This window comes from Equus quagga, chromosome 16 (genome assembly GCF_021613505.1).
Source record: "Equus quagga isolate Etosha38 chromosome 16, UCLA_HA_Equagga_1.0, whole genome shotgun sequence".
In the NCBI taxonomy this organism is placed as follows: Eukaryota; Metazoa; Chordata; class Mammalia; order Perissodactyla; family Equidae; genus Equus; species Equus quagga.
Window position 1 is genome coordinate 2,282,061 of NC_060282.1, and position 19,284 is coordinate 2,301,344.

At 64.6% G+C, this 19,284-nt stretch overlaps 1 protein-coding gene across 1 annotated transcript in view; it reads right to left on the bottom strand.

Moving 5' to 3' along the window:
* The window catches only part of ADGRB1 (adhesion G protein-coupled receptor B1), a 72,223-nt gene that overhangs the window by 47,170 nt on the left and 5,769 nt on the right, over window positions 1–19,284 (bottom strand). The window contains exons 2-17 of the mRNA XM_046642494.1: window positions 12,600–12,761; window positions 11,555–11,665; window positions 10,915–11,079; window positions 10,634–10,798; window positions 10,107–10,271; window positions 9,633–9,797; window positions 9,328–9,429; window positions 7,762–7,868; window positions 7,340–7,534; window positions 6,971–7,039; window positions 6,226–6,334; window positions 3,131–3,274; window positions 2,594–2,669; window positions 2,341–2,443; window positions 1,291–1,334; window positions 355–364 (exon numbers count right to left, since the gene is read on the bottom strand). Of these exons, the coding sequence (XP_046498450.1) occupies window positions 355–364; window positions 1,291–1,334; window positions 2,341–2,443; window positions 2,594–2,669; window positions 3,131–3,274; window positions 6,226–6,334; window positions 6,971–7,039; window positions 7,340–7,534; window positions 7,762–7,868; window positions 9,328–9,429; window positions 9,633–9,797; window positions 10,107–10,271; window positions 10,634–10,798; window positions 10,915–11,079; window positions 11,555–11,665; window positions 12,600–12,761 (1,892 nt within the window). The remainder of the gene's footprint in view (window positions 1–354; window positions 365–1,290; window positions 1,335–2,340; window positions 2,444–2,593; window positions 2,670–3,130; window positions 3,275–6,225; window positions 6,335–6,970; window positions 7,040–7,339; window positions 7,535–7,761; window positions 7,869–9,327; window positions 9,430–9,632; window positions 9,798–10,106; window positions 10,272–10,633; window positions 10,799–10,914; window positions 11,080–11,554; window positions 11,666–12,599; window positions 12,762–19,284) is intronic.

The window sequence follows — 19,284 nt, forward strand, 5'->3', positions numbered from 1 at the left end:
GATGGGGAGTGGATGGGGGATGGAAGGGTGGGTGGATGGATGGGCGATGGATGAGGGATGGATGGGTGGCTGATGATCCCCTCCCTCCAACAACTTCGATGGTTCCTGACACGCAGCCCCCACAAACCACCCCCACACCCCTCACAGACTTCCCTCTGCACCCCTGCACCCATCCTGCCTGCTCTCCAGCCTCTGCTCTTCCTGGCCACCCCTCACGTTCCTCCCGTATCTTCCAACCTTCACACTTTTGCTCAAGCTGCGCTTCTGAAACCCCTTCCTGCCCTTCTCTGTCAGGCAAACTTGACTCCTCCTGTATCAGCCACTCCGGGACCCTTCCCTGACCTCCCAGGACACGCTTTCATCACTGTAGTGCCCCGAGCGTGAGGGACTTGCTGATGTAACCCCAGGCCCGAGGCCCAGGCTGAGCACACTCACAGTGCCAGCCGGCCTGGGGAAGGGCGCAGGGAGGCCTGAGGGCTGGCGGTGCCAGGGCTGAGAGAGGCGGGCCGTGACAATGACACCCAGTGCCCTGATCACACCCTCCCCAACGCACACCAAACCCCTTGTGGGGAAGACCCAGCCCCCACTAGACCCACCTGGCCCATCGGATCCAGCCACCAAGCTCTCTCCCGCCCCGTCTCCCAAAATTCTGACCCTATTCGTGTCTGGGGGCTGCTGCCACTTTGAGGCCTTTGCGCAAGCTCTTCCCTGTGACTAAACGAGGCCCCTCAACTCCCCCTTGGTCTCACTGTGTCTGGGAGGGCACCCCACTCTGGTGCCCGCGCAGGGCCCTGAGATCCCACATCACGGCCCGGCCAACGCAGCCCAGTCCCTGCCGGGCATGGCGCAGGTGGCCCACTGCTCTCGCGGTGCTGCAGCGCGGGCACGGGCTGGCACTGGCGGGTGCTGGACAAGGAGCTAGGCAGGGACCCCATGGGCCTCTGCTTCCCATCTGATCGCTCTGGGTCTCCAGTCCCACCCAGGGGGCCCCGCCTGCCGTGGTGCTCCCCCAGCTCCTGCAAGCCTAAACTGCCTGTCACCTGGCCCAAGGTCAGACCTCCATGCCCCCCTCCTCCTCGGATTGCAGACTCCCCTGGGAGCGGGGGAGGCGGGCTGGGTGGGCTCCATGCTGCCTCAGAGCCAGACCTGGGCAGGGAGGGACCGTGCGAGGCGCAGACGCATGGGGGCGCGGCTGCCTCAGACCTGAAGGCTGCCCCCTCCCCCGCTGGGTCAGCCCCCCTTCAAGCCCACCCCAGAGGCCCCGAGGCCACAAGGCCCAGATGGACTTACATGTCCGTCTCATCCCACAGGATACAGGTCTGGTTGGTGGTACCCTGGGGGAGAGGGGGGAGGAGTCAGGGCCACCTGCTGCCCTACGAGCCCACCCGAGGGTCACGGCCAGGTCCACCCACAGGTGTGCTAGGCACACAGGAACTGAAGGAAACTGAGGCCAAGATGGGGAAGGGGCTGGCCCAGCCCCCCACTCCCCGCTGTGTGGCCTTGGGCAGCTCCCATCCCCTCTCTGAGCAGGGCTGTGCAGCAGTGACCAAAGCCCCTCTCTGGAGGCCCAGGTGGCCGGTCCAGCTGAAAGCAGGAGGGGTAAGAGGGAGCAGAGTCAGGAGGGCGCAGGCAGCGCCTCAGTGAACACCCCGTCCTGAAGCCACACTGAGTGGGCACCGGGGCTGCGGCAGGCACAACAGCGGGGGTTATTAGCGCTCACGAGGAGCGGTGCTCTAAGCACTGGTAGGAAATACTTCATCCTCACCCAACTCTACAGTTCCCACTTGATAACGGAGGGAGCCAATGCACAGAGAGGTTGAACAACTTGTTCAAAACCACACAGCTGGTAAGAGCAGGGCTGGTTCTTCCCACAGCCCTGGCCTGGGGTTGGAGACCCTGTCCTGGGTGGGTAACACGGACAGCTGGCGCCCTCGGGCTCCTGGCTCTCAGCTGGCCCAAAGAGCATCTTGGCCCCGGCTCCTCTGAGGCCCAGTGGAGAGCCCCCAGGGTCAGAGCACGGAGACTGGTCTCTCAGAAAGGAATGGCTCTCTCCTCTCCAAGGAAGCAACCAGGCCACCGAAGGGGCGGGGCCGGGGGGAGGAGTGGATAGGGCTCAGGCAGTGGTGTCAGATGTGGGTTGCATTTCAGCTCCCACGTGGCCCTGCCGTGAGACCCTGGGCAAGTCACCACACCTCAGTTTCCCCACCTACCATTTGGGGATAAAAGCAGCTCTCTCACAAGGCTGGCGTGAGACCCGCAAAGTGCGCGCACACAAGCTCCACACGTGGATCAGACAGGAGGACTCACGCACACAGACATGCACACGTGGAGGGCACTCACATTGTACATGTGGGCAAACTCAATCTCCAGGGGTGTGAGCAGGGAGCGGGGTGGCGGCTTCACGGTCACCGAGATGACCTTGGAGTTCAGGACAGTCGTGTTCCTGGGGACACCAGCAGGCCGGTCAGGGGTCCGTGGAGCCGCCCCCTACGACCCGAGCCCCGGCCCCTCCCCCAGGCCCGCAGAGGCCCGCATCCCTTGGCACCCTCTAGGCTCAGGCCCGGTGCCCCCGCCCCGAGCCCCACGGCCCCACCTCTGCAGGGCCAGGAAGCTGCCCAGGTTTCGGTAGAGGACGGTGCCCACCACAAACACAGACGAGTCATCTGCCTCTGGAAGAGAGGGAGGCCACCGCGTCACTCTCCTCTGACCCGCTCCCACTCCCACTGGGGGAGGGCTGGAGGGGGCGGGCAGGGAAGCACGTGTCCCAGAGGAGGCCCGGGCTCTGCAGTCACGTCCACCCCCACCCCGGACGGAGGGCTGCGGTTGGAGAGCCGGGGCAGGCAGGGCACTCAGAGTCGCCCACCGCGTGACTCCAGGCGAGACCCTTCCCCTCCCTGCAATGAGAAGGTCCCTTCAGCAGAGATGGTCCGCGAGCCTCCCCACACAGGGAGGGCAGGAGAGTTTCTTGGAGGAGGGGGCAAACTCGGGAACACTGAAAAGAAATGGGTGCCACCCTGGCCCTTGAGGCAGCAGGCCAGACTCCAGAAGGAACTTCCTGGGGGGGCTGTGCCCTCAGACCCCAGGCCCGAGTCTCCCCTGAGGGCCTCACCCACACCCTGGGGCCGCTCACCTGCCAGCCCGGTGGAGAAGACGCTCTTGGACACAGTGACCCTGTCCTCCGGCACCTTCGCCCAATCGCCCGTGGCCCGCCAGCCCTTCATGGGGAAGCTGATGTCTGTGGCTCTGCTGGCCGGGAGCTTGTGGATGCTGAGGACTTGGGGGTGGGGGGCGGGCAAGAGATGGACAGACACAGACAAGGGGAGACAGAGAGACAGCGGTCACCCAACAAGGGGCCTCGGCCCTGGGGAGCCAGAGAGCGGGCCTGGGAGTCCAGCGCCACCACGCAGGGGTGCTCATGGTTCAGAGGGCACGGGAGCCACCTGGCAGGCTGCTGCCTGGCACCGACCTCCCAGCCTCGGGGTGAGGCCCCTGGCCCTGTCCCTACACAGGCTCCCTGGGCCAGCCGTGTCCCCAGAGCCCAAGACTGTCTTGGGTAGGGGACAGGGAGGGGGCAGCAGACGAGAGCTGGGGGTGGTCAGAGCCCCAGAGAGCTGGCCTGGGCCTGAGGAGCCCAACCCAGAGGGGCTGGCCTGCCTCCCTGGCCCCTTCCAGCCCTGGAAGGACCGTCCCGCCCCAGCAGGAGCCCCTGTCCTTGTGAGGAGCCCGGCCTGCACTTGGGCTCTGTGGCCCCAGAAGGTGTCAAAGGTGAGTTCTGCGCTCAGGTCTGTGGCCACGGAGGGATCCACAGAGAGCAGCGTCCACCTTGGTGGCCTCCCCACTCCTGGGATGCTGCAGCCCAGCTCCCCACTCCCTCCACCCCGGCTCTGTAAAAGGGGAGAGAAATGCCCCACCACAGGGCTCAGGGACATTAAAGGAGATGACAGACCCCGCAAACTCCCTCCCAACTCTCCCTGGGGGGCTGGCCAGCCTCCTGAAGACCCTCAGCCCCACCTAGGCCCCCTCCCATCCGGCTCTGCTCCCCTCCGCCCTAGGCACACGGTCCCTCCCAATTCCCTGGGGCAAAGTGGCAGACATAGGCCTGGGAGGACAGGATGAAGGGTCAGCGCTGGGAGGCAAGGCCAACAGCTGGGAGAGAAGCAGGGTCCCGGGAGATGGGGGTCTGGGAACGCAGTCCCCACAGGCAGTGCTGCGGCCCACAGAAGTCAGGGGTTCAGAGACATGTGGCGCGGGCCATGCAGGGCGGCAGGAGGAGGCGCCACCCTGTGCAGAAGGGCGGCGACAAGGGTGGTGCCGCCGCTGGACCTGCCTGGATGGCGAGGAGAGCCAAGGGGGTCCAACGGGTACTCAGAGAGAGTGCGGGGGAGGGGCCGGCGGGACTGCAGGCAGAGCAGGGCTGACAAGACCAGAGCGGGGGGTCCCTGGGGCACAAGGTCCTTGGAGGACTCCAGGGGACTGAGGGGCCAGGGCACAGGAAGGGGTGTGTGAATATTGACACCCCAAGGTCTATACCGGGAAAGCACGGAGAGAGTGACCCTGGGTGATGGGGACAAGGAGCAGGTGGGGACAGGAGGGAGGGGGAGGGTCTGGAGGGGCCCCAAGGAGCCAGGAGGACCCAGGGTCCCAGGACTGAGGAAGGACCACCCGCCCCCTCCAGAGAGGGACGCAGGCCAGGAAGGAAAGGGACACTAGGGGACGAGGTCGGACCTGGGGATTTTGCTGGTAACGAAAGGGGTCCCCAGTGGCACAGAGGAGGGGCCTCAGGAGAGACGTGGAGGAATACCAGAGATGTGTGGGGTGTGTGGGGTGTGTAGGGTTTTGGGGTGTGTGGGGTTTAATGAGTGACTGGGAGGAGCCACCTTTGGTACACAGAGCTGGCCCTGAATGGCCATCCACTCAGCACAGGGTCCCCGAGGCAGAAGGTTGGTAGGGACTGTGGCCCGTGCCAGGGCGGCCCTCCAGGGGCTGTGGGCGGTGCCATCGCCCCATGAGGTCCTGGACCGGGAGGGCCCCACGCCGCCGCCACAGGGCTGCACGGAGGCCCTCCACCCCCTAGGCCACTGGCACCTCACCTGTAAAAGGGCCAGTCTGCCCCACGAGGAAGGACAGGAAGAAGGGCACCTCAGAGATGGAGCTGCTGGGCTAGCGGGTCCGACCCAGGTGGCTGGTGCCACCGCTGACTCCGCTTTGCCAGCTGACCTCCAAGACCACCTGCCTCCCCAGGCCTGAGTCTCCCCACCTGTGGGATGAAGGCCAGTCATGCCCCCGCCTGGCCTCAGAGGGTCTCCCCAGCTCTGACTGGGCTCAGGGATGCTAAGCTCCCCGGGCAGACAGGCAGTGCCAGGTCTCTGGGAATCTCCAGCTTAGCAGATGTGGGGATGTTCGTCCTGGCCCAGGGCAGCTCTGTGCCTGTTAGCACGGGGGCTGATCTTGGGCATATCACTAGAGATTGAGTGTCTCCACAGGAAGGTGACAATCTCCCTCCTTGGTGCTGTTTGGATCACAGCTGGGGCCAGCACCCGCTGCATCCCCCACTGCGAGGAGGGACCTTGACCACTGAGAGAGTCAGGAGAGGAGCCCCAAGATGGGGAAGATTTGAGGAACACGGCCATGAGAGCTATCTAAGGGAACATTGACAGTAACCACCAAATATGATTGCTGTAGGATTTACAATGACAGCGCCATCAATCTCCCAGGTCCCAGGCCCATTTACTGCTCTCTACATCCCCAAGAGGTGAGTCCTGTTTCGGCCCCATTTCAGAGTTTCAGTGAATGCCATGGCGCTGGGTGGAGACCAGGCCCCTCCGACAAGATGCTTCTGGGCACGGGGGAGGTGGCCGCACAGTCCCACCCTATCTGGAGGCTAGGCCAGCACAGAGAGCACTGGGGGTGACGAGCACAGTGGGCCCAGCCCGAGTGAGGGGTAAGCAGGGTGCTGGCTGTGGTCTGGGTTCCTGGTGTGTCCCAGGATTCGGGGGCTCCAGGACCGAGTCTGGGTCTAAGCCACCCCATGCTGACCCTCCCGGGGCCCCATCAGACCAGGATAGTCAGGAGCCTCGGCTCTGGGCACCTGAAAACAGGACTGAGCTGAGGAAGGGCCCCAAGGGTCCGCAGGGGCCTGGCCGCCACCTCTTTATACAGAAGAGGAAGCGGAGGCCCAGGGGTGCAGAGCAGGGGGCACGGGCCCAGCAGAGCGAGCGGGCTTACCCAGGTTGTCTGTCACCTGGTACGCATCCCGTAAGTCCTTCATGCGGAAGCCGATGACGTCCACGAAGTCCTCCACCAGCCGGAACAGCTCCTTGGCATTGGGGCCCATCTGGGGGGCGGGGAGGCGTGGGTCAGGGAGCCTTGGAGATGGTGGGGAGCAGCCCCTGCACCCCAAGTTGGGGACCCATCTTCTCGGTCCTCTGCCTCCTCCCGCCTCCTTCCCTCGTCTGCCCCCTTCTCAAGCCTGTTGCTCCTTCCCTGGCACAGCCAGGCTCCAGGACAGCGGAGGATTCTCTGCCATTTTGTGGATGAGGATACTGAGCCCAGGGGGGCTGCTGAGCCGGTCCCGTGGGCAGGCGTCTCTGGGGACCCACAGCCCCACACCGGGGACTGCCCCGGAGAGTGGTGGCAGGTTCCAGGTCCACTTGGGGAGAAGGGAGGCTGACCCCTCTTCCCAGATGAGAAAGAACCAGCACGTCCCGGTCGCCCTGACCCGCCACGCACAGTCACCGTGGTTTCCCTCACCCCTCACTGAGCCCCACGAGGTGAGAGGGCGTCCTCTGTGAATGGGGAAACCAGGCTCAGAAGGCTAAGCAACTTCCTCAAAATCACGCCCCTGCACAGGCCCTGTTGGGATTGGAACCCAGGGCCCCAGCCCAGGCTAGCCTGGGCCTGAGGGGGTGCCAGAGATGCCGGTGCCCATCCTGCTGCTCTGACTACAAAGGCCCCAGACCCGTGTCCGCACCAGCTGGGCCTCCTCCCACTTGTCCCGGTTCTCCTCCGCCAACAGGTTGCTGATGATCTGGACAAAGTTCTGGAAAGAAATGGAGGGCTAGTGAGCAGAGAATGAGGCACCAGAACCCAGGCTCAACCGGAGACCAGGGTCAGGGCTCAGAGTGTGACCAGGATCAGGGCTCAGTGTGTGACGAGGGTCAAGGCTCAGTGTGTGACCAGGGTCAGAGGTCAATGAATGACTAGGATCAGGGCTCAGTGTTAGACCAGGGTCAGGGCCCCACCTCTGTCCCGGTAGGGCTCAGTAAGGCTGGCATCCAGGACTACTCCTTGCCCACCCTCCCACACACCCCTGGCCTGGGCTTTGCCCCTGGGAGCCCACCTGCACATCCCCGGGGGTGGGGCTGTAGTATGCCCTCCGGAAGATCTCGGTCATGTTCCTGAGGACATCGATGGTGGAGAGTAGGTCGCCGCTGTAGCTGGTCCCATCCTGGGAGATCTCCACCAGCGTCTGGATGACCTCAGAGACGCCCTCCCCGGGAAGCCCGCGCTGCGCCCTCGCCAGGTGCTCCCGTGTCTGGGGAGATGGGGGTTGGGCGCCATGACTCTGCAGGACGCAGCAAGGCGGTACCACGAACTCCGCACACGTAGGGGACCCTCTGCAGCCCCCAGCCAGGGGTCACAGTTGACTGGTGCCCACAGGGCATGCCACTGGGGACATCGGGCTATGTCTGAGGGACACAGGGCAGAAAAGCACCCTGGAGTGGTGGGGAGCAGGGTGGGAGACCCCAGGCCGGCCCTCACCATCATCTGGATGTTTCGGTAGTCGATGGAGACACAGCGGATGTAGGTGGGGGGCTCCCAGTAGGCAATGCCCTCCTCGTCCAGCTCACAACGTCGCAGGATAAGGCCTGGGGGGACAACGGGCAGCTCTGCCTCCCCTTCTCAGGCAGAGGATACCTCCAGCACAGGAGTCCCGCCCCCAGCCCCCAGCACGAGCCCCTCCAGATGGGACCCCAGAAGCAGGGACTCGCCCTGGGCCTCTTGCTGAGAGCAGGGCCACACAGGGGCCCGGCCTCTCTTCGTCCTTCCTTCAGCACATTCCAGAGCAGCTGCTGCAGTCAGGAGCTGTGCTGGGGTGGGGACCGGCAGGAGCCACACCTCAAGAGACCCCACTGCGTGGAGGAGGAGCCCTCAGCCGGGTGGGAGCCTCTCCTGGAGTCCCTCCCAATCCAGAGCCCGGAGCGGGGTGCGGGGGGAGAGCCAACACCCTGCTGGGCTCCACCTCTGGGGCAGCAGAGGCCTCGGGCCATCCGGAGAGGGTGCCCTCCAGCGGCCTGGGTGAGCTGTGGACACTGGGACACTCAGCGTCCCATACCAACAGCCTTCAACAGGGGCATACCCTCAGTCCCAAAACTTACTCCTAGGAAATGGTCAGGGGACCAAGCACAGCCACATGCACACACAGAGATGAGGGCCACTGACAACTACCACAATGTGTCACCCAACAGGGCCACGGGGTGGGCAGTGACACCCACTCCATGGCGTGGCACAGGATCAAAATGAGGAGTGATACAGTCACGTGTGCAGACAGGAGGCCCGGGGAGCCGCACCATCCTCTGGCCTGTGTTGCCTCATTTTGCTCCTCTGATTTGCAATATGCTACCAAGAACACGTATTGTTCTGGAAACAAATCAGGGGGGCAGGAATCCACGGCCCCCAGCACTGTCCCCACCTCCCCTGGGCCACCCCACCACCTCCTTACCACAGCCCTGCAGGGGGTAGCCTGCAATACCATTGTTTTACAGAGAGAAAATGGAGGTTCAGAGAGATTAAGTCACTTCCTGAATGTCACACAGCAACCAGGGTACATGAACTGCCAGCATTCCTTTACATAAGAGGGGCAAAGAAGACCAACCCCTGGGGGGGCCGGGCCCCTTCCCCTGGGAGCCCAGCCTGCCTCTCCGATCACTCCACAGAGCTGCTCAGGAATTAAGACCACAGGCCTTCAAAGCCGACTTCCCACTTACTAGCCCTGCAAGCCCGGGGCGAGTGTGTTAACTTCTCTGCGCTTCAGTTTCCCACCTATAAATGGACAACTTCGTGGGACATTGCATGTAACGGGCTTCGTGCGGGTGCCGGCTCTTGGTGAGCGCTCAGGACACGTGGTTGCCAGCAACGTCCCCACTCGGCGGCCCTGGGCTCCTGACCTGCACTGTGCCTGCTTCGGTGCACACGTGGGGCGGTCTGGGCAAGCCTCTGGGCCACGTCCACTCCCGGGCAGGCCGGTAGGGGCACCTCGGTGCCTCACGCACACCTCTGTGAAGACACGACAGGAGCCCCCCACACCACCCCCCTGGCGGCCCTCACCCGTGGCATTGCGAGGACACCGGACTGCGGCCACCTCTCCTGCGGGGGTCTCCTTCCAGATCACAGCGCCAAAGTTGTCCTCATCACAGATCTCATGGGGCTCTGCCAAGAGGCCAGAGATGGTGAGTGGGGCTGGATCCAGGAGGGGGACAGAGGTGTGGGGGCAGCAGGTGTGGGAAGGCCATGACCCCTCCAGGACACCTCCTGGAGGGGGAGGCATTCCCCAGCAACGCCAAGCCCCAAGCCCACCCAGTGGCTCAGGGTACCCTTCCCCAGAGCCCAGCTGTGCAGTGGGGGACGCTCACCGGGACACCGCTGGGGGCTGCACTGCCGGTACTCATCCTGCGGGCCCTGGCAGGCCACTCCCCCGAAGAAGGGCCCCAAGCAGACCCGATCCCGGCGCTGCGTGCCGCCCCCGCAGGTGACACTGCAGCCGGCCCACGACGCCCAGGCTTGCCACTTCCCATCCACTGCGCGACACGGCCAAGCACGGAGGCGCAGGGGCGGGGACAAGGAGGTGCAGGTCCAGCAGCCGTGGGGATGCAGAGACACGGGGACGCAGGGACGCAGGGCCAGGAAGCCGTGAAGAGAGGAGACGTTGAGACCAGGAGGGGAGAAACCAGAGTTCAACTTGATGCAGAAAAAGACAACCGCCTGGCCTGCACAGCCCCCTCATGACCACGCACAGCCCACGCCCCCCACGCCCCCACGGCCATTGGCTGAGCCCCCACACAGCCCCCACGGGCCTCGCCCCGCCCACAGGCACCCGGCGCCCTGACCTGGGCACTGCTGCAGGAAGCAGTCTCGGGTCTCCACCCAGTGGCCCTGGCACTCGGCGCCCCCGTACGAAGGCCCGTTGCACTCCCGCGTGCGCTGCTGCCGGCCCTGGGAGCAGCTGGCGGAGCACGTGCTCCAGCTCGACCACTCGTTCCAGTTTCCATCCACTGCCCGGCCCAGGGGAGGAAGGGGACAGGAACCGGCGTGAACACCCAGGGCCCCGTGCCCAGCCTGGGACACAGGTGTGCACCCCGCTGGGGCCACCACCCCAACAATGAGTCTGGGTCACAAGTGTGAGCACCCACAGGGGACTCATCACCCCAACGCCCATGGCACACGAGTGAGATGCCCCAGGGTCTCCAACCCACAGCCTGATCAAAGCCTGGGGTTCCAACCTCTGAGCACCCTGGCAGGTAAGCCTGGCTGGGCACACCTGGGCTCCTGGGGCTATCCAGCGACCCCCTGGGCCCTTCCCCCTTTCCTCCTCGACCCGTCCCACCCCCTTCCCAGCGCCCTCCCTCTCACCTACCAGGGCACAAGGCGATGTTGCAGAACTTAGTTTGCTTCTCGGGGCCCTCACAGGGGTTGCCTCCGAACTGGGGCGGCCTGCAGGTGCGCGTACGGTCCCGGAAGCCGCGGCCACAGGTGCTGGAGCACAGGCTCCAGGGCGACCACTCATCCCAGGCGCCGTGCACTGCGGAGAGACCAGAGGGCGGGGCTGCGCTCGGCCGCCCCGCCCCCCGTCCCCGACCGCCCCACCCCCGATGCCCCGCCCCCGCCCGGCCGCCCTGGCCCGCGGCGCAGACCCACCTGGACACACCGCGGAGTTGTTGCACAGCCGCTGCTCGCGCAGGGGCCCGCTGCACTGCGTGCTGTAGGAGGAGGACACGCAGAAGCGCGTGCGGGTCTGCCAGCCCTCGCCGCAGGTGCTGGAGCACACGCTCCATGGGGACCACTCCTCGGCCGCGGGGTCACCTGCGGGCCCAGGCCTCCAGCATCACAGGCCTGCCGCTGCCTCTGGGCCCGGGGCTGCGGTCAGACCCTCAGAGGACTCCCCAGGAGGACGGCCGCCGAGCTGGGCCGCAGGCAGCCACAGCAAGGCCTCAAACCCAAGGGGCTTGAACCGGGGCTGACCTCAAGGACTTGCCATTCTGCAGACACGGCCCGGGACCCCCTGTGGGCGGCCTCGTGCCGGGTCTGGGACCCTGTGGTCTGGCCTGGGACAGGCACTTCACCTCACAGCAGTTCCCCTAAGGCTAGTCTGCCTGGAGGCAAGTGCGTGGCACCTGAGAGGTTAGTCTAATTATGGTAAGTTATTAGAGTTATTTCTTAGAAGTAGCAGCAATTAACAACGTATAATATTTGCCCAAAGGCTGCGTCCCCTGGAAGCTTCCCCACCTGACAGTGTTTCAGTCTGATCGTGTCAGCCCCGCCCAGCCCCTGAGCTCACCTGTCTGCGGGGATGGGAACCCAAATTGCTGCAGCTCGTGCCCCAGCTCCTCGCGCCGCCGGGCGTCCGTGGACCGCAACGACTGGCTCCGGGAACTGGTGCGCCCGGCGGCTGCAGGACGGCTCAGGTCAGCGTCCAGGCCTGGCCTGCAGCGCTGGCCCTGGAGCTCCAGAGCGGCGCTCTCTGCCCTGGGTCCCTCAGTCCCCAGCCACCGTGGGGGCTGGGCTTCCCAGCACCGCGGCCACTTGGCCCCACTGGACTGTTGGGAAACCTGGCACAAGGGCACCCAGCCTGGCACCAACCCCTGTCTGGCCACCATGAGACCCCTCCCTCTGGGTCCCATCTCCCCTGCGCTCTCTCTCTCTTTTCCTTCAGGGCCTGTAGGCAGCACCCGCAGGACGGCACGTCTGAGTGGCTGCTGTCCTCCTCTGCTCAGCATCCCACCAAGGCCCCTTGCCCCCCGCCACACCCCAGGGCCCTCCCCAGGCTCTTGAGATGAGCTTCTCGCCCCAGGAAATTTCATCAGAGGAAGAACAACCCGAAGAATGACAGTCTCATTATAACTTGATTTAACTTTATAGAAGCCCTTAAAATATGCATGAGATCATTAGAGAGCCTTATTAGAGAAATACATCCTGGAGGCAGGATCAGGCTGGGGCAGGCGGCTCTGGCCAGGGCTCCCCCGATCGGGGGAAGGGGGCAAGCCCCACAGCCAGCCTTGCGCCTGCATGCCAAAATTTCCAATCCATAGATGAGAAGAAGGCTCCATCCAGTCCCACCTAACTCTGGATCTCGCCACTCGTCTTGGGCCCGCAGCACCAGACCTGGGCCCGCCCTTAGCTAGGCTCCACCCCCCTGGCCCCACCCCCGAGCCAGGTGCCGCCCCCGCCTGGCCGTCGCCCTAGGGCCCGCCCTCCCCTCGGCCTCCTCCCCACCGGGCCCCACCCGCTCCGGGTCCTCCCTGCGCCCAGCCCAGCCTGACTCGGATTCCAGCCTCTACCGGCCCCGCCCCCGGCCCACCCGGCCCGCCCGTCCGCGCACTCACGGCCGCAGGCCTTGCGGTTGCATAGGCGGCCCTCCTCCAGCACCCCCTCGCAGCCGCCGCCCTCGATGCCCGGCGCGGGCAGACAGGTGCGCGTCCGCGTCTGCAGGCCTCCCCCGCAGTCCCGCGTGCACTCGCCCCATAGGGACCACAGCTTCCAGCCGCCTGGTGGGAACCAGAGGGCAAGGGTCAGGGCCTGGGGCAGAGGCAAAGGGCTGGGGTGTCTTTCAGAGAGTGGCCTCTGGAGTGTCCCAGGCAGGGACCTGGGGCACAGCGGCCCACGCGGAGAGACCCACACGTGCGAAAGCCCCCGGGGTGGGAACCGGCACAGCACGGTGGAGGGCCAGCCAGGAGGCCCTGTGGGCCTGGGCGCCAAGTCATGGGGGTGTGAAGCAGAGGGGGGCAGGGGCCGGGAGAGGCAGAGGTGCAGGCAAGGGTCTGACCAGGGGCGCTTGGGGTCGCTGCCCACCTGGCTCCCCAGCACCCTCTGGGTGCCCAGGTGACAGAACCCTCCAGCTCTCTGTCTACAGGCACCTGTGCCAGGGTCTCTACTGCCTTTGAATCCAGGTCCCCAGTGGGGGGCCAGACACAGAGCTGGAGCCCCAGACCCGTCTGAAGAATGAATGCATGCATGCATGAATGAATGAAGACACCCCTGCCCACCCCCGCGGCTGCCCTACAAGGTCCTGGTGATGGGGGCGAGGGCAGAGGGGGCCCTTTGCTAGGGCTCCCATTCCTGGGCTCAGGTCCTCAGGCCCTGTGGAGCCCCTCCCACGGCGCTCAGTCCAGTTTCCTCTGAGCCTCGCTTTCCACATCATCCCCGACCCTCAGCTATGACTCATGTGCTGTCTCCCTGACCCCACACAGGGACACCAGAGGTGACCAAGTTTCCACATCTGGTGACCACACAGGACCTCACACCCAGGGCCCAGCCGGGCTGAGCCTCCCCTGGACCCAGCAGAGCTGGCCACGGGCTGCGGAGGGAGCCTGGGGACAAAGGCCTCCGCCTGGGCCTCTGGGCCCCTCCAGCCGCCCCTGCCCTGACCCCACCTGGCCCCTTTCAGCCCCTCTCATGGGTCTTCCTCCATCCTGACCCTGTCCCCCTAGTAATCCAGACCTCATGCCCCCGAGAATCTGCGCCCTGTGGTGGCCCCAGTGCCACTAAAGACACTGAGCAGGACAGCCTTGAAATCCTGGGGAGCCCCTGAGGGGCGAGGCACAGGGAGGCCGCTCGTCTTGGGCCAGAGCGTGGAGACTGCACCAACGGGCTGAAGCCGGGCTGCTTCGTCCGCCTCCTGTCCAAAGGCCATGCTCAGGGCTGCCCCGGCGGCTCCCACTGCACGGGACCCTGGCTGCCGGCCCGTTGGTCCTCAAGAACCTCCCAGTGACGCAGGGTCGGGCGGGCTCACTAAGGGAGAGCAGCCTTACCAGGCACCTGCTAGGGGCCAGCACCCCGCCCGCAGCACCCCAACACTGCTCCCACCCACGAGGCGGCCAGGAGACAGCGGATGGCATGGCCAAGGTCCGGCACTGGGACCTGCACTGGGGCTGGGCCCCTGCCCCACACTGCCTGCTGGCCCAGGGCTGGAGCAGGTGAGTCCTGCTGGCCGGGGGCAGGTGACACCTGGCCCATCAGAAGGGTCCCCGAGCCTCTTGGAGCTTGCTCATCAGTGGCTTGGGAGAGCTGACCCACGTCATGGGGTGACAATGAGGCCGGCAGGAGGTCCCAGAGGGTGGGCCCAAGAACAGGGCCCGAGGGGGCAGTGGAGCCGGAAGCCCAGGTTCCCGTGGTGGCTCCACCACCCACCGGCCGTGGGATGGTCAAGTCCATCCCGCCCTGGCCTCACGCCCGTCATCTGAGGATAATGAGGAGCTACTTCCCAGGACTGACGGCATGAAGATAAACGGCAAGGAAAGGCTCGGAAAGGACATGTGTGAGTTGTCACTGGGGTCCGGCTGACCCCAGAGAACCCACGTTGATTTGCAGCAAACTCAGTGTCCGGGTGACTCCGGTCAAGTGCTGACTGTTCTGTCCAGGGCCTCTTGAAAGGTGCCAGAGCCCCCCTCCGCGTTGTCCCTGCGCCTGTTCTAGGAAGCAACCAGCAGGGGGCGCCCAGGGCAAAGGAAACAGAGGCGGGTGGAGCCAGGCGGCCAGTGTGACCAGGCAGGCCTCGTTCTCCCTGCTGGGCGCGTAGCGTGAGGAGGGGAGGCTCCATGCCCCCAAGCCTGTTGTGGAATCTTCCCTCTCCCTTCTCTCACAGAGCCCACCCCCCTGCCCACAGGTCCCACCTCCCCATGAGACCAGAGAGGCAGAGCACCTCGGTTGGGGGCACACAGCGGCCAAGACTCCTGTCCTCTACAGCGGGCCGGCCCTGTGGCCATGCCGGTGGGACGCAGCAGATAGATGGGCCAGGTGGGCGGGCACCCAGACAAGGGAACCGGATGGGGAGGGGGCTGGCTCGGACCTTCGTTGCCATCCCTCGGTGTGGGTGTGGACCCTGCTCTGTCCCTCACTCACATGTAGTCACGCTGCCCCCAGATGTACAGCAGAGGCCCAGGGAGGAGCTGGCTAGGCCACAGAGTGGGGCAGGGCTGGGCCTGCATAGACCCTCGCTCGGGGGGTGGGAGGGGCCTGCTCTGAGCCCCTTCCTGGGTCTGGGTGTGATGCCCTCATCCATCACTGTGTTCCCACAAGGGCGGCCTCGCTGCTCCCATTGTTCAGCTGAGAGGACCGAGGCCTGCCACAGAGAAGGGATGTCTGTGCCCCCAGCCAGGAAGAGGCCGAGCGGGAATTGGGCCCACCTGTCGGACCCGGGCCCCACACTCTCTGAGGAAGGTTGCTCCCCCCGTGGCCGGCTCTCCTGGGGCACCCTGGGCCGGGGTATCCTGCCCCCCACCCTGGCGGGCACTGCTCTGTGCCTGGAGCCTCAGCACACAGGAACCTCGAGGCCCAGGCCACCCCAGGAAGCAAGATTTTCACCCCATTTACAGTGGAGGGAACCGAGGCTTAAAGAGGGGTGGTCTGGACAGCCAAGGTCTGGGGTGACGCCACCCCCAGGAGGGTCTGCCCCGGAGCTGGCACCCAGGAGGCAGTGGCTGGAGCCTCAGAGGCGGCTGGGGCCAGGGTCTCAAGTGCTGAGTAAGATCACAAATACGGAGGATACTAAGTAAATACTACTTCATCGTAAACGGCAAATATCTGGGGGACCCCAAAGAGGCGAGAGTGGGAGGCGCAGGAGAAGGCCACCAATCCAGGGGCCCTGGGGGAGGGCGTGGGGAGCCCCCAGCACAGCCCCAGGGACAGGGCACGTGGACAGGGCAGGTGGGCGGCTCTGAAGGCATGATGGCCAAGGCTGCCGGTCACCCGGTCAGCCACTTCACACAACTCCACCTGGGTAATCCCAACAGCCTTATGATCCCGGCAGTTCCACAGATGCAGACAGGGAGGCCAAATTATGCACCGGGCTCACAAGGAGAGAGACTTGAACCCGTGATCAGATTCCAGAAGCTCTCCTGTGCCCCCCAGACTCAGGCCACCTACCAGGACCAACCATAGGACCCCAGCCCCACGTTCCAGGCCTCTGTGGTCTCACCTGACAAACCATCCCAGCCTGAGATGCCCAGACAAAGGAACAGAGAGGGCTGGAGTCCAGGGACACAGGCCTGGCGACGGGGTCAGGGTGGGCACGTCCTGCCTGTCCCCCCTTACGGCCCCAGCCCAGCCCAGCCCCCACAAGGAAGCCTGAGTGACGTGGAAACTGGCAGTGGGTGGGAGAGAGAGGGTGTCCAAGCCAGGCTAATCGGAGGATGCCACTCGGTTCCCATGGCAACTGCTGCAGAGCTCAGTCTTTCAGGATAGACTCAGGTTAGGCCTCAGCTGCCAAAACACCCACTATTTCGGGGCTGGTTACCTTGGTGACCCAGGTGGTGAGGATGTGGTGGGGGATGGGGGGCACACCAAGAGAGGCCTGAGGGGGTGCCGCTGGCTCAGAGGACAGATCAGCCCCAGGCCTAGCCCTGACCCAGGTCACACACTGAACCCCGATCCTGGTCATACTCTGATCGCAGACCCTGGTCATACACTGAGCCCTGATCCTGGTCACACACTGAGCCTTTACCCTGGTCACACTCTGAGCCCTGATCCTGGTCACACTCTGAGCCCTGACCCTGGTCACACGCTGAGCCTTGATCCTCGTCACATGCTGAGCTTCATCAAAGACTGGCTTCTGATCCTGGACACAGGATCCCTTACCCTCCATCATATACTGAGCCCTGATTTTAGTCACATACTGATCCCCGACCTCGGTCACACTCCCGCCACTAACAAACACTCAGGAAATGGCAGCTGCTATTTCTGTTACCATTTTTATTTTAAACGTGTGTCTCCACACATACCTGACACTTGATAAATGTTTGTTGAGCGAATGCATCCATGTCAGGGGGGATTACCAGGAAGCACTCCTGGGGCCCGAAGTGCTGGGCGCAGAAGCGCTGAGGCCACCCTTTGCTGGGTGGCCATGGTGCTCTGGGCTGAGTGGGCTTCTAGGGGCAGCAGAGGAGTGGGCAAGGCTAGGGGGTGGGCTGCCCCTCCAGGCCCGGAAAGAAGCTGCCTTTCTTCCCCCGCTCAATGCCCCCTCTGTCTGGAAGCCTCATTTCCATCTCATTAAGGGATGAATAGAGCCAATTAATGGCCGCCAGGCAGCCTGGCCACCCAGGAGAGAGGGCACCCAGTGAAGCGAGGGGGCTCTGGGCCCCCTTCCCACCCTGGTGCCCTAGCCTAGAAGCCATGGCCTCCCGGTCCCTGCATCCCAGGTCAGCTGGGATGGGGGCACTGGGGGAGGCCCTCCCCTGGCTGGGCTTCCCCAGCTACTGGGGACCCCTTTGGAGGAGGGGAGCCATGCACTTCCCTTCTCCTCCAGCAGAGGGCTCCCCAGTCCAGCACTTTGGGCATCTCCTGCCCATTCTGGCCCCCGCCCGCCAGGCGGGGTTCCCCCAGGACCCACTGCATCATCCAGCTCCCCCCACCAAGTTAGGGCCTGTCCTGGGACACCAGGCTCCTCCTCTGAGCCCCCTGCATGGACGTGCAAGTGGGGACCACAGAAGGCAGGACAGCTCCCTGAAGCCCCTCCCCAACCCAGCCCGGGTCCACGGCCCCCCTCGCCCTGCAGATCCTGACTTAGCCCATCCTCCACCAGGGCCGAGGCTCCCACTACCAGGGCCGGAGTGGCCGGCAGCCCGCCCAGCTGCAGCGGACACCGTCAGATCTCAGGATGGGGCTGAGAGAGCGGTGCCAACCGCCCACGGGGCCACTTCCCAGGAAGGAGGACAAGGAGGGCTGCTCCAAGCTCCCGGGCCAGAGGAGCCACCTCCCTCAGCCTCACACAGACCCTCGGAGCAGGGCTGTCCCATCCCCCTCTCACAGAAGGGGACAGGCTCGCTGAGCTGGCCAACCTGCCCCATCTGCAGGTTGTTCACCTTCTGGGTGCTTCTTTCCCTCAGTCAGGCAGGTGTCCCCTGTCCTAAGAAGGGAGTCCTATTACAGACCTGAAGGTCCAGGTCCCTCCGCCCCCATCCTTCTGCGCTGGGCCACCTGGACAAGTCGCTTCCCCTCCCTGGGCCTTGGCTGTACGACGGACATCCCCGCTCCCCTTCTTTCTGGGAAGTGGCACCCACCCAGGGCCATAACTCGCAGCCTCCCTGGCAGCTGGACAGGCAGGCGTGGGGCGAGCTGGGCCTCGCGTGGGAACATTTCCACGGATGACGGCGTACGCATGTGTGGCGTTTTCACAGGCTCACGGCCTGCGTGCCCAGCTGGAATGGGCGTTGTCTACAACGGAGCCTGAAACCTCATTTTCTAGATTTTTCTAAATTGGCCCTTGTGCAAAAAGAATAGCATCCGTGGCCAAGATGATAACACCAAGTCCCCAGCAGGGAGGCCCTACCGCCTCCTATGCCCCCTGTCCTCCCTGGTGTCCCAAACAGAGATGGGGCCCTTCCACCTGGAATTCCAAGCTGGCCGTGTCTCCACACCCTGCAGACCCCAGAAAGGGGCTCCAGAGCTGCTTCCTGAGGGAAACTATGAGGGTCCTAGGGTGGGGCACGCTTCACAGCCCTGCAGGGGTGGGTGTCACGGCAGGAGCCACCCTGGCTCCCTGGGGATAGGCCTGGAGGCGGAGGGCAGGGAGGGACTCAGCCCGGCGTGGGCTGTGTGGCCTTGAGCGGGTCATGGCCCCTCGGCCAGCATCACAGCCTCCCACACCCCTCCAGACCCACACGCCCAGGTGTCACTCAGTCACACACTCGGGCTCCAGCCCAGGCCCCGACACCACCCTGTGGGGGCACATGGGGGTGCACGCACACACAGGGACACAAACACACACAGGGACACACACACATACACACAGGGACACACTCACACAGGGACACACATACACACACACAGGGACACACACACACAGGGACACACACACACAGGGACACACACATACAGACACACATACATACACACAGGGACACACTCACACAGGGACACACACACACAGGGACACACACACAGGGACACACACATACAGACACACATACATACACACAGAGACACACACACACACAGAGACACACACACACAGACACACATACATACATACAGGGACACACACACACACACAGGGACACACACACACAGGGACAC